The 13,328-nt window shown below is 52.1% G+C and overlaps 1 protein-coding gene across 2 annotated transcripts in view; it reads right to left on the bottom strand.

The window, feature by feature from the left end:
• Adamts2 (ADAM metallopeptidase with thrombospondin type 1 motif 2) overlaps positions 1-13,328 on the bottom strand; it is a 252,735-nt gene that overhangs the window by 12,735 nt on the left and 226,672 nt on the right. The window contains exons 14-21 of one of the 2 annotated variants that reach the window (XM_027953340.2): positions 11,821-11,944; positions 11,409-11,489; positions 9,120-9,286; positions 7,165-7,324; positions 4,454-4,586; positions 3,429-3,636; positions 1,325-1,454; positions 201-290 (exon numbers count right to left, since the gene is read on the bottom strand). In XM_027953340.2, the coding sequence (XP_027809141.2) occupies positions 201-290; positions 1,325-1,454; positions 3,429-3,636; positions 4,454-4,586; positions 7,165-7,324; positions 9,120-9,286; positions 11,409-11,489; positions 11,821-11,944 (1,093 nt within the window). The remainder of the gene's footprint in view (positions 1-200; positions 291-1,324; positions 1,455-3,428; positions 3,637-4,453; positions 4,587-7,164; positions 7,325-9,119; positions 9,287-11,408; positions 11,490-11,820; positions 11,945-13,328) is intronic. The other variant, XM_071612157.1, reaches the window with a different exon arrangement.

Here is a 13,328-nt window from a genome sequence, read left to right as displayed (position 1 = left end):
CCTCGCTTGCAGCCAGGTGGTGCAAGCTCTGGAGAAGCCGAGCACAACGGCCCGGAAGAAAACAGATTCAACCCAGAGAGCACTCAGCAAGAGTCAGGGAAGCTTTCCATAGAAAGAGAGGAGGGGAGCCCAAGGCAAGCTCCACAAGGCGCAGGGCATGCACTGGAGGGCAGAGGCAGAGTTATAAACAGGTCGGTTACTTGACGAGATCTTCTGGGTGGGTGAGTCGGGGTCTGGGCGGGACAGCCACTGAACCACATAGCTCTTCTTGGAGGGATCAGAGATGTTCCCTGGAAGGAAGAGAGAGTGGGGCTGCGGCAGCTGGGGCACCAGATGGGGCCCCCACCCGCCTCCCACCCCAAGCAAAGTGGCTCAGCTCCCAGGCTTCCAGGAGACGGGCAATGGGAGGGCCCCACTCCTCTGTGTCCCATTCAAGGCTCTCCCCCAAGATGATTGGTCCCACTTCCTGCCTCTCTGCCTGCCGATCATCCTGTGTAGTACCCAATCTCTCACTATCCCCCCCAGGCAGGCCCTGTCACCCCTGCTCTTCCATCCCATGCACCCTACCCAGTCCCCAGGCTCCTCCACCCATGATTTAAGCTCTGAGCTCGAAAAACACCAAGACAGAGCAGCTCCGTGGCAATAGGAATCCTGGTGATGCTGTCAGACACGCGAACCTGATGCCTGACGAATTCCCTCCTCTACAGAAGGGAATCACGGTGAGAGGGGCCTAGTCTTGAGCTTTTGCTGGGGCCCAGAGAAGTGACACACTTAAGCCAGGCACAGACATACAGACTCTGTTCTTGTTCTTCTTCTTAAAGGGCAACCCCTTCCCACACAGGCACCTCATATGTGACTACCCTGCTCAAACGGGCAGCTCCGACTTATATGGGCTACCTCTTCTAACAAGGTGTCAGAAACTCCCTACGCACGCAGGCACCCTGTGCTCCCATGGGCACACCTTAAACACACAGGCACAGAGCACCCACGACCCACATAGGCCCCTTGCTGCCTGAGTCCTACTGTGGTAGTCACTAGAGTTCACAGCCTGACCAACAGAGAGTGTCTTGAAGGCAGGGTGGGCTGAGTCGGCTCCACCTCCCTGCCCACCTCAGGGCCTGGTCCAGGAGAATTGTGAGATGAATCCAATTTCCTACCCGAGGAAGGTCCCAGCCCCAGTGGGGAGTGCTCAGCTTCTCCTTCAAGTTCACGGATGCTGAGTCCATCCAGTTTCAGAGACGTGCTGAATTTTCTTGGACTAAGCCCTCACCCGCCTTGCCCTGCGCTGCTGCATGCTGGGGGCCAGCATTGGCAGAGGACTTACGAGGACAGGGGCCAAGCCTGCATATCCTTGCTGTCTCAGGCCGCTCCTCCAGGCAGATACCAAAGCTGTCATCCACAGTTCGGCAGAGCACTGGCCGCTCCTGGGTGCCATTGCCACAGGTCACTGAGCACTGCGAACGGGAGAGTTGCTGGTCAGGATTCGTCTCCCCTGCTGGGCCCTGGGGCTGAGGAGCTGGAGGAGCTCATGCTCCCAAAGCATGTGACCCATGACACATGGGAGGGGGTCTGAGGCAGGGGGCAGAACATCAGTCACAGGCTGCCTTGTCCCACCCACAGTGGCTGCCCTATCTCCTGGGGTTATAAAAAAGAGGATGCACGTGTTTGTCTTTCTGAGCTATTTTGAGTTAAAACATGAGTATGCAGGGCTCAGCACTTCGGGGTTCTCAGTAAGATCATCCCTTCTTGCTATAGTTTGGAGATGGTTTGAGTGAGTCACTCAAAGGTTCATGTGTTGGCAGCTTGGTTCGTGGTGTGGTGGTGTTGGGTGAAGAGGTAAAGCCTAGGGGGAGGTCATTACTGGCCCCACCCGCTCTGGTCCTGACTTCTTGACTCTCCATGTAAGCACTCACTTATGTTCCCAACATGGTGTCATCTGCCTGATGAGGTCCTCATCAGAGCCAAGCCAATGCTGGCTCTTGAATCTCCAGAACCATGAGCTAAATAAACCCTTTTTCTTTATGAAGTATCCAGCCTCAAGTATTTCATTATAGTAATGGAAAACAGACTAATATACTTCTCTAGCTGGTGGAAGCTCTAGGCCCAGGAGAACCTGCTTTGGGCTGGGGCCACTGGGAAACCTGTCTCAACCCAGGAGGTTTTGGCTGAACTCTCCCTCAACCATTTCCTCTGGAGAGAAGGCCCTACCACCAGTCCCTCACTGGCTCCTTCAGCCCTTGGCGTCTCCTCTGCTTTGTCACACTGGGGTGGTGCAGTCACTGCCAGGTGCAAACTCCTGGCATGCCTGCCTACTCAGCCTAGCCTGGCTCAAGTCCTCATCATGAGTGTGGGAAAGGGCTGACCCAGCAGACCTGCATTGCTCAACCAGCACATTCCTAAGACAGGCCTGTTTTTTTAGGACTGGCCCTGGTTCAGCTCCTGGGAACTAAGCTCCTGGCGGGTTCTGATGTCAGGGCTTTTGCATGCTTGAGGCCTGATGGCACAATGTACCTTGTCCAGGTAGTTCATACCAACAGGATGATTCAGGGTGAACACCTGCTTTCTCTCTGGGTCTGAGATCCATCACTCAGGCACTGTATACCCGTGTGGTTGACCCCCCCTAGTGAGAAACCTGGACACCCAGGCTCTGGTGGGCAGCCCTGATTGGCAACCTTCACATGTAACACACATCATTGCTGGAGAATTAGGGGCATCTCTTGGGACTCCGTTGGGTGGGGATACCTGGAAGCTGGTATCCAGTTCCCTCTGGACTTCACTCCTGTGCCTTTTCCCTTTGTTGATTCTGCTCTGTGTCCTTTCAATGTGACCGTAACTGTGTGTGTAACTTCTGAGGCCTGGGAATCCTTCTAGTGGATCTCTCAGCTTAGGAGTGGTCTTGGGGTCCTCTGACACACTAGGCTATGACCTGGCTGTTAGTGCTCATGTCACTTTGGCCTCGCCTTGGCTGGTGCTCAGCCCCTACTTCCAGATCTGTCCCTCTATCCCTTCCGTCCATTCTCATTATTCTTTCTATCACAAGTCCAGACCCTTCCTTGATGATCTCCCCTTGGACAATCGTGGCTGGCCTTCTTGGCTGGCACCTCCACTATGAGACCCCAGGGCTCTCTTAGGTCACTGGAACCCAGAGCGTCCCATTATACCTTTGAGCCCAGGGTGCCCTCAGTTTCTTGGGACAGATCCCCTCAGCACCCAGGAGCCTCTGCCTGGGCAGTAAAGACACAGCCCACTGTGTTTACCAGGAGGGCATTGGCCATGGGGCACCCACTAGCTCCCTGAAATCCATGAGACGTGGTCCAGGGCAAGAGCTACACCCAGGCCTACATGCTAAAGCGGAATACCCAAGCTGGTTCAAGTTCAAACAAGCTCAGTTTGGGGACCAAGGGTGTGGAGCCAGGGGGACTTCTTACCTGGGACCAAGGCCCAGCTCGCCACCGACCAGGGCAGAGCTCACGACTGCAGGCCCGGCGGCTCTCCGGCCGGTTGTCACTGCAGTGCTTGGTGTGCACGGAGCGGGTGGTATTGTCATGAAGTGGCTGGACGCAGCGCACAGAGCGCACCTGCATGCCCGTGCGCCCACAGCTGTGACTGCAAGGCTCCCACTCTCCTGTGACCCACCTGCCAGGGCAGAGCGGCACACGGTCAGTCCCTTTGTAGCCCGGGAGAACCAGCCTGGCTGAACTGTGGGGCCACTCCTCAGCATCCAGGAGGAAGTGAGGACAGAGAAAAGGCAGCCTGCTCCCCGACTCAGATGGAAACTCCTATTCCCACAAAGGTGCCGCACTACAGGCTGGCACAGACAGGGAACTACGGATCTGATAATCCCACGCATGCCCATGGCTGGGACACCTTCCTGGGGTTGGTGGCCACGTAGGGACCTAGCTGAGGAGCACTGCCAGCTTTCTGTCCTTTCCCAGGTTCTTGGATCTGCCCTCTGACTTCCCTTTCTGCTGTCGTCATGAACCCAGCGGTGTGGACCCTCAGGACCCCGTCCCTGATATCCCCTACCTCTCTGTTTACCAGGCATCTTCCCTGCTCAGGGTCCTGCAAAATGGTAAAGAAACGCAGCCCTGCCAGACCCCAGGGCCCGAAGATTGAAGTTACTGCTTAGGAAACATCTGCTATGGTACCGGGAGCTAGTCCTAGGCCCTGTAAACCTCACTTTCCCCACCTGAGCGCCACCACTGGTTGTCATTTTTAAGATACGCATTAGTGCTTTGGTTCAGCCAATCTGGATCTGGGTGCGCCTTTTAACCTGTAGCACCTCAGGCTCCATGAGACATGGTGGGTGAGGGGAAACCCATCCGAGACTTTGGGCGATGCCAGGTGTAAAGAGGTCTGCATCCCACTCTTCCCTCCCATAGGAGCACCTATATCCTCTGGTCTCTTCCCCTTGAATGGGACACTGGGCTGAGGGACTCCTCCTGGCACTCACACAGGCTGGGAGCACTCCTGTGGGTTGCAAGTTCGGCGGATGGCTTTGGGCTTCGCCAGGACGTTGCAGAAGGCACGGTGCACCATTTTGTGGTCCAGCTTCCTGCGGCAGCCATACTTGGTGAACTGGGACCCTGAAGACAGAGAGCTTGAGGGGGCTCAACGGAGCCTTAGGGCCCCCCAAGGGGGCTTGGAGGAGTGGCTTCCAGTAGCAGTGCCAGCCCTGTTCTCTTCCCTACTCTTAAAATGATATGGATAACAGGGCAGGGCACCTGAGCTGGGAGGAAGCTCTGGAGGAGCCCACTCAGCACCCCAGGCCAAGGCAGGGTGGCAGGGCAGGGAGAGAGGCCATCTTCTCCCCTTGTCTGCTTCTTCCCTAGTTCCCTCCTGGCTTTTGGAGGCAGAGAGAAGGCTGTTTCCTCTTCCATCACTTAGTCACTTCTTCCTTGACCTAATGTGCGTAGGGGCCTTGGTTAACACTGGGGCACATGGTCTACAGGACTCTTTCCACCAGTCCCATACAACAGTTCTCAGTGGGGGTGATGGTTATGCTTTGGATATGAAGTATCCCCAAGAGCTCCTGTTAATGCAGGAATGCTCAGAGGTAAAATGACTAGATATGGAGAACTATAACCTAGTCATCCCATCGTTGTCTGGATGCGCTGTCTGGGTGGTGACTCTAGGCAGGTGAGGTGTGGCTGGAGGAGGTGGGTGACATCGCTGGGGGCATGCCCTGGAAGGACACATCCTCGGCAGCTTTCCTCTGCTGAGGCTTCTCCCTGTGATGTGCTGCTTCATCCTGGGCCCAGAGCAATGGAGTCAGCCATCTGTGGACTGAGACCTCTGAAACTATGAGCCCCAATAAACTTTCCCTCCTCTAAGTTGTTCTTGTTCGGTTACAAAAAGCTAATTAAGACAGTAATATTCTTCCCCAGGGCGATACTTGGGACGTTTTTTAGTTGTCCCAGCTGCGGGGTAGGGTTGCTATTGGCATCAGTGACTAGAGGCTGGGGATGCTGTTCAACAGCCCACCATCCACAGGCTGATCCCCACAGTGGAGAATGAAGCCTAAAAGGTCAACAGTGCTCAGTGTGTATGTGAGAGAACACAACAACAACCAGCCGCCTAACCTAACTGGGGAGTCTGCAGGTGACTCAGAAAGCCCTGATTTATGGAAAGGTGGTGGAGGGGAAGGTGAGAAACCTGTGCAGAGGCCCGGAGGGGAGGATTGTGCGTCCAGGAAAAGCACCTGCTATGGTTTGGGAGTTCCCCATAGTTCCAGGTATTAAAGATTTGATCCCCAGCCTGTAGTGCTATTGGGAAGTAGTGGGGCCTTGGAAGGAAGTTAAGTTGCGGGGGGTGGGGGGCAGGCCCTTGAAAGGGAGAGTGGGAATCCAGTCTCTTCCTATCTCTCTTTTGCTTCCAGGCCACCATATGGTAAGCAGCATCCTCCACCATGTGTTACTGCTATAATGTACTGCCTCACCAGAGGCCCAAGTGACTATGTACTGAAATCTCCAAAACTGAGCTAAAACAAACCTTTTATCTTTATAAGTTGACTATCTTGGGTATTTTGATACAGTAACAGAAAACTGACTAGTACTACATTCAAGGCTAGCCTAAGGAGCAAGGAGAGAGACACCAAAGTAGAGGGAAAGGTCAGCAAACTGTCATGACCTCAGAAGCCATAAGGAGAATTTTGATATTCAATCCTCAAGAACAGAGATGGCTGTTATGACACCTGGAAGGAACATGATCTGATTTACCCTTTAAGAGGTCAACCTGGGACCTAAAATGGATCCTCAAGGGCCAGTATAAGGATGGTGCCAGGACTAGGGGATGGTTGGGAAGAAGGAACAGTAGAAGGGTCCAAGAGCTATAGAGTGGAGAATCAGCAGGACATGCTGGTGGAATCCAGGGGGAGTGTGGAAATGGGGTACGACAGAAGGCTGCGGCACCATCCACCCAGGATGAGGTCCCCCTGATCCTTGGCGAACTTGTCCTTTGGATGTGGGACCCCATGGCATCTCAGTCCTGTCTCATAGTTCACCCAGTCCTCAACTCTGGACAGAGCAGGGCTTTTGTCCGTCTGTGTGTCCAATGTCCCACCCAACTGTGGACGACTTGACATCAAGGGACAGGTAGGACTCTTCTGCAGCTAACCCTGCTCCAGGAATCAGAGAGGCTTTTCTGAATGAATAGAGAGAGGGAGGGAGGGACCTCCTAGGGGTGTCTCTGCACTGTCCCAGCTCATCTGTGCCCTGCCCTATTGATGCTACAGTGTGATCCATTCGGACCACCCACAGGTCAACTTCTTACCAGGCCAGTCACATCCCTTCTGCACTGAACCCGAACCCCCAGGCCCTTCTGGCTAATTTGGTCTGATGCCTCGAGCACCTCCTTCCTGGACACCCAAGGACCCCTTCCAGGCTGGGATAGGCAAAGGTCACTGCCATGGCCTCCCAGTCTCTGGGAATAGTCTTCTCATACCTAGCACATGCCAAACTCACTGCCCCAGGCCCAGCAGTCAGCAGGCCACTCACTGTTGGTTCAGGAAGCCCCTCACCCAGAAGCCTCTCTCCACCCCAGCCCAACATCCTCTAGGACCTCTGTTTCTGCTCATGCTGAGCCCCAGCCCAGGGATGATTCCTCACCTCTTTATGGCCACTCTCTTATCATTCATCCCAGAAGCCCTAATAAGAAATCCCTCACCTCCGCCACAGGGCTTGGAGCAGGGAGACCACTTCTTCAGGGCCCACTCATGGCTCACGGAGTCATCTTCAAGGACATTGTTGTCATCAACGTTGAGTGAGTCTTCATGGATCATGTATTTGTATGTCAGTGAGATCCGGGCATCTCCCTCTGGGATAACCTGTGCCCACCCCAAAATGGCCATGAATGTGTCTGTCCCTTTGTTCACCCTTCCTCAGGAGCCAGTTGAGGAACATGAGTCCAAGGCAGATTTACAGTGGATTCCAGTTATTCACAGGAGTTATGTTCTAGCAAGTCTCTGTGAACACTGAATTCACAAATATGGAGCCATCACCCCACAGAAAATACAGACATCCCAACTTATGGTTTTCCGACTTGATGATGATGATGCAAAAGTGATACACATTCAGGAGAAACCATATTTTGAATTTTTAATTTGGATCTTTTTGTGAGCTAAGGATATGGTCCCATCCTCTTTCATGATGGTGGGTGGGAATGAGCCACAGCTCCTGCAGCCCCATGATGAACAACTGACACCGTATAGTGTACTGTGTTGCTGAGCCAGGACAGATCATAGGTTAGGCTGATGTATTCTTATATTATGATATTTTCAACTTAGGTTGGGTTTATGGGGATGTGACTCCACCATAAGTCAAAGCCCACCTAGATGCACAGGGTTAGGATCCTGTGAGCCCTGGTCATAACATTTTTATCAACAAATCAATACATAAACTTGTTTTATGTTTGTTTATGTTAAAAACAATAATATATATCGTTGATTCGTTAACATCGACCTCAAAGCCAGGAGCACTGTAACTCAGGCCCAGATGGAGCTCCTCTAACACACGTCTTTTCTCCATTATACCCTTCAGAGCTTACAGACAGTAGACAGCACTTCAGCAGTAGGCTCAGAGCCATTTTAAACAGCAAACTCATCCTTCCAAAAGCACAAAAATGCAAAAGATGTGACAATAATAGATTGCAAAAAAAAGAAAAGAGACTTGTTTACAATCTGAGAGCTAAAACAAGAACACAGCATGGAGTAGTTTCACCCCATCTGGGAATAAGCATGCAGGCAACTCAAATTTTTCACCACTCTGTGAAGGTCCATTTGGGAATCTCAAGTAAATTTTAGTGAGCAGGTGAATTTGCAAATACAGAAACTGTGACTACTGAGGACCCACTGTATATACACCAACCTAGATCGGTCACCACAGGCATTTCTAATTAGTGTCAAGTTGCTGCAGACAAAGTGAGCAGAGTGGTACAGTGGAATAAAGCACACCTGGCCCATGGTGACACCTGCTCCACAGGTGCATAGCCTTGTGTGGAGCTCTGGGGGCTGGGTGATTAGACCCACCCCCAGCATGCTTCTTAGGGGAGGTGTGAGCAACAGCCCTGGAAGCTTATCTGTACTGTTGGAATTTTTTGAAAAATAAAATGTATCACTTATGCAATGAATTAAAACTAAAAATGATTCAAGAATCCATCCCCCTCAGGACTCCCCATAATATGAGCAGTCCGTGGTCCTGGACCCAAGGTATCTGGGATCCAATCCTGCTTGAAGACAAAGTCCAATGTGACTCGGGTCTAGTTCCAACTGTCACTTCTCAGGGTGTTGCAGGGTTTTAATGTGACAGCGGGCATGAATGAACACAATGGATGATAGCTGTGAATGTCATTCTGCCAGAGAAACCAAAATCCCTAGAGGGGAGAGTTGTTTAGAAGGCACTGACCTGGGGTTCAGAGCCCTGAGTCTTGGCCCCATGTCTATTTCTGGCTCTGATTCAGAGACTCGGAGCTGCCCTGGAGGGCCACACGGGCTGTTCAGAGTGTGACCTGAAGGATGCAGGGAGGCTCGGGGCTCCCAAGGCCCCTTCACCACCTTCCCCTAGGGAACATTGCACCCTGCCTGGGCAGCAGGAGGCAGCGGACCCTGTTGTGCCTCAACTCACCAGCACAGCGATGGTCCCGTGGAGGGGGCCCATGGTCTGCAGCGTCTCCCTGCCATCCTCGTCCCTGTACTCCCACTCCACGCCCATGGCAATGAAGGATCTGGAATTGGGGTCCAGGTGGTTCTCTTCATTTAATATGAACTTGCCGGTTTCCACATTCTTGACGGCTGAGAATGGCAAAAGGGAGCCCCCCAACCCACCATGGTCACGTCAGGTGGGGCCCAGGCCCACCATGCTGCTTTGTGGGGGAGGTGGGTTCTGGGGAGCAGGGTCCCTGATTGCTCTGTGCCACGGACAGCCCAAATTGCTTTGGGAGCCATACCCTGCCCTTGGGGACAGTGATGAATGGGTTTCCCTCCACATGAATTCTTTTGACCAGCCCAGCACCCTTTCTGGATCTGCCCTGACTAAAGGCTCATGGGTTCCCATTGGAAGGGGTTCTGCAGCTGTCAAAGTCACCTCCTGCAACCTATCAGAGCACTCCATAGCACTAAGAGGCTGCTAGAGTTTGGATGTTGAATGTCTCCCAGGCTTGGTCCCCAACATGGCATTATTGGGAGACGGGGGCTATGAAAGGTCCTCAGATCATTGGGTCATGCCTTTGAAAGGAATTATGGGATTCTGGCTGCCCCACCCGCTCTGCTCCAATTCAAGATGCTTTTTGCTCCTACATGCACTCCCACTATGATATGCTGCTATCTACCATTCACTAGAACAGAATCAATGCATGTGCCATGCCTTTGAACCTCCCAAACCTGGAGCTAAATAAACCTTTTATCTTTATAAGTTAGTTGCCTCAGGTATTTTGTTATAGTGATATGAGACTAACTAACACAGAGGCCTCAAAGGCAGGCTGGCAGAGAGACATCTCTACCGGGTGAGGTATCTGCTGAACATGAGGATGTAGGTATGGGTGGAGGCTGTGGTGGTTTCCTGCCATGGCAGTGAGCATACGTCCAGCTGGAAAAACAGCATCCCCCCTTCCCCCACACCATCAGTTAACTGAGGTCCCGTCAAGGTCTCACCAGCTCCCAGCATTCCCCAAGAGGCCTGGTCCAACTGGGATGGGCTACTCAGACCATGGGCCATCCACAGACCACTCTAGGATAAACTTGGCTGGTAAGAAAGCCTCACACTTCCTTCAGTGTAAAAGGCAGTCATTGGGGAGGGTGCTGAGGGGTTTTGGAGGGACTTCAGACAGGGCACCAGTGAGAAAAGAACTTCCTATGCAAGTCCCCTTTAATTCTGCCCACATTGCTAAGAAAGCCTCAGTGTGGGGCGGGAGGGTCTTTATCTTCTATCATCTGCTCCCCTTTACAAAGAGATAGTGGGTCTCAGCCTCAGAGACCAGTGAGAAACAGTGTTGGGACAAAAGCGTCTTTCGTTTAGGAAATGACCTTAATGTTGACCGTCTGTTTAAGGCAAACTGTACTGGTTCTGCATTTAGGATAGTGACTTAAAGTTTCCTCTTAAGATAAATTAGAAGGAAAAATGAGTGTTAAAAGAGAGTGGCAGGTTTGTCATGTATCAGTGGGGTGCCTGACTGTGGCAGTGTGGATGCCTCCAGGGGACAGGGATGAAGGTGGGACCCAGATTGGAGAATGGACTTGTCCAGGGCCCCTCAGTGGTCCTGGAAACCCTGCTGCCTTTGGTCCCATGATACCCCAGGAGGTAGGGCCCAGGAAGTCCTGGGGAGGTGATGGGTACAGATGGGTGAACCCCTGAGAGGGTCCTGGGCATCTTGGGAGATGGTGCGAGAGCACCATCTTGCAGGCTGGGGCTGCCATGAGGGAAGAGACCCAGGGTTGGGAGATCATCCGAAATTTCAAGATATGCTAGAAATCCCTATTTTTAGGTAAAAACTCTTAAATTTAAAAGTAAAGGCCTAAAGATATAGCTCAGTGTATGGTTAACATGTGCAAGGCCTCAACTCCCAGTAACAAACAACAACAACAAAAAAAATGAATTGAATGGATGTAAATACACTGCATGATCCCATTTATAGCTGACTTTGGTGTTCTCTGGTGTCTTGGATATACACTGCCGTACCCTCCACAGCTGCTGCCAGGGGAAGCCCTCTGGTCCCAAACTCTGGCCTCTCCACAGGGAGAGGAGCCCAGGAAAGGCTTCCAGGTGGGCTGCACCAGGAACTGGTGGATTGGGGCTGCAGTCACACCTGCCAGCCAGGGTTGCCCACCTCACAGAAGCCAGGTGTCTCAGCCATGGCAACTACCCTTCCAGAAAAGCCAGGTCTTGGAGACGCCAAGTCATCCGGGCTCTGAGACTCACCCAGATGGTGCTCAGTGCTGTCTGCCTCTTGGATGAGTAGGTGTCTGGCCCCGGGAGGGATCTCAAACATCTTGATGTAACCTGTGGGCGTGGGAATACAATACCACATGAGAAAGGAAGCTCCATCATGGACTCTTCTGTGGCTCTGTATTTCCTGGGCTTGGGCCCCCACCCAGAGAGGGGCCAACTGGAAAACTACTGGGTCTGGTCCAGGCCAGAGTCCAGGGCCTCAGACTTTCTGCTGATCTTCAAATCCCAAATACCCTCCCAGCCTTCCTCCCCTACAGAAAACTCAGGTGGGAATCCATCCCTGGGGTAATGCCAGATAGAGCCCCAAAGTGACAGAGCCCCACTGGTACTCAGAGGTGCTGTAGACAATCAGCCTCAGGGGCGGAGGGTGGAGCTCACTCACCTTGCTTTTTGGGTGAGCGTGTAAAAGTACCCTTGACCACTTTGCAGTGAGTGTTGTCACCTCCACACACGCCACACTTGTCCTCTTGCTTGCTGGAGCCAATCACCCCATCACAGCCCACCTTCTGCAGGGGAAGAGGAAGGCAGAGAACACTTCAGATACCCCCTCCATATATGGGCCCTGGCCTGACCCTGACCCTGTACCTGCCAGGCCTCTGATGCCTGAGCCCTCCCATTGCCCATGTTCTGTGCATCCCTTCTTAGCAGTTCCCAAAGTCACGCTTTAGAGCAAGACAGACCCTGTGTGGCTGTGGGTGAATTCCTTGCCCATGCTGTGCCTCAGTTCCTGCATGTGGAAGGTGGGACCTGCAGAATTCTGTCCCACAGCCCAACACTTTCCTGGCCCAGCACAACTGGCCTCCAGTGAGTGCTTCCATCCTTGTGGCCACAGATGGAAGGCCTCACCTTGGCCCCTCTATGCTGCCCTTTCTCCAGAGTATCCCTGCAGCTCATCTCCCAGAGGAAGCCCCTCGGGGGATGCCACCCAAAGCTGTGGCCTGGATGTCCTGCCTTTCTTCAGTTCAGGAAGAATGAAATGCCCTCTTCAGTCTGTCTTCAAGTGTCTGGGAAGGGATGGCAAGAGTTGGTGGGGACACTTTTGCCTTCATTCTCTCAATGAATCCTTTCCACACTATCACTCCAGGAAATACAGGAAATAAATTATTCTGCACAGAGTGGGGCTGTTCCTTTGCCCAGGGCCTCCTGACAGAGACAATAACAATATTCAGGTTCTTTTATTGCTGTAGCCCTGGCAGCATGCCATTCCTGGACCACAGATGCCTATTGGAGAGAACTTTCTACCTCTGCCTCTGGAGACGCTTACTTCTTTTCCCTTTGCTCTTGATTTCTCAACCCTTTCCCCTCCTTGCTTTTCTCTCTTCCTTCCTTCCTCCCCCCACCCTCTCTCTTTACAGTGCTGGGGATCAAACCCAGGGCCTTGCTAGCCAAGTATTCTACCACTGAGCTACTCCCCAGCTGCTCTTTAATTTCTGACTTTTGTCTTACAAGAAACTTCGAGGGCAGGGGCTCAAGACCATGAAAGGACTACAGAGCCGAGATTCACAAAGCATTTTTGAATGTGCAGATAGAAATTCATGATCTTTGTTTTTATCCATCTGTATTTTTCTATTTATTTATTTTATCGGTTCTTTTTAGTTATATATGACAATAGAGTCCATTTTGATATAATTATACAAGCATGAAATATATCTTATTCAAATTAGGACCCAAGTCTTGTGGATGTGCATGACAGTGAGATTCACTGTGGTGTATTCATATATGTACATAGGAAGGTTATGTCAGACTTATTCTACTGTCTTTCCTATTCCTATCCCCCTCCTTTCTCCCTTTGTGTAATCCAATGAACTTCTATCCTACCCCCTACCCCATTGTGAGTTAGCATCCACATATCAGAGAAGACATCTGAATTTTGTTTTTTGGGACCGGCTT

The sequence above is a fragment of the Marmota flaviventris genome, chromosome 5, assembly GCF_047511675.1.
Source record: "Marmota flaviventris isolate mMarFla1 chromosome 5, mMarFla1.hap1, whole genome shotgun sequence".
Classification (NCBI taxonomy): Eukaryota; Metazoa; Chordata; class Mammalia; order Rodentia; family Sciuridae; genus Marmota; species Marmota flaviventris.
This window is presented reverse-complemented; position numbering and strand designations above follow the sequence as displayed.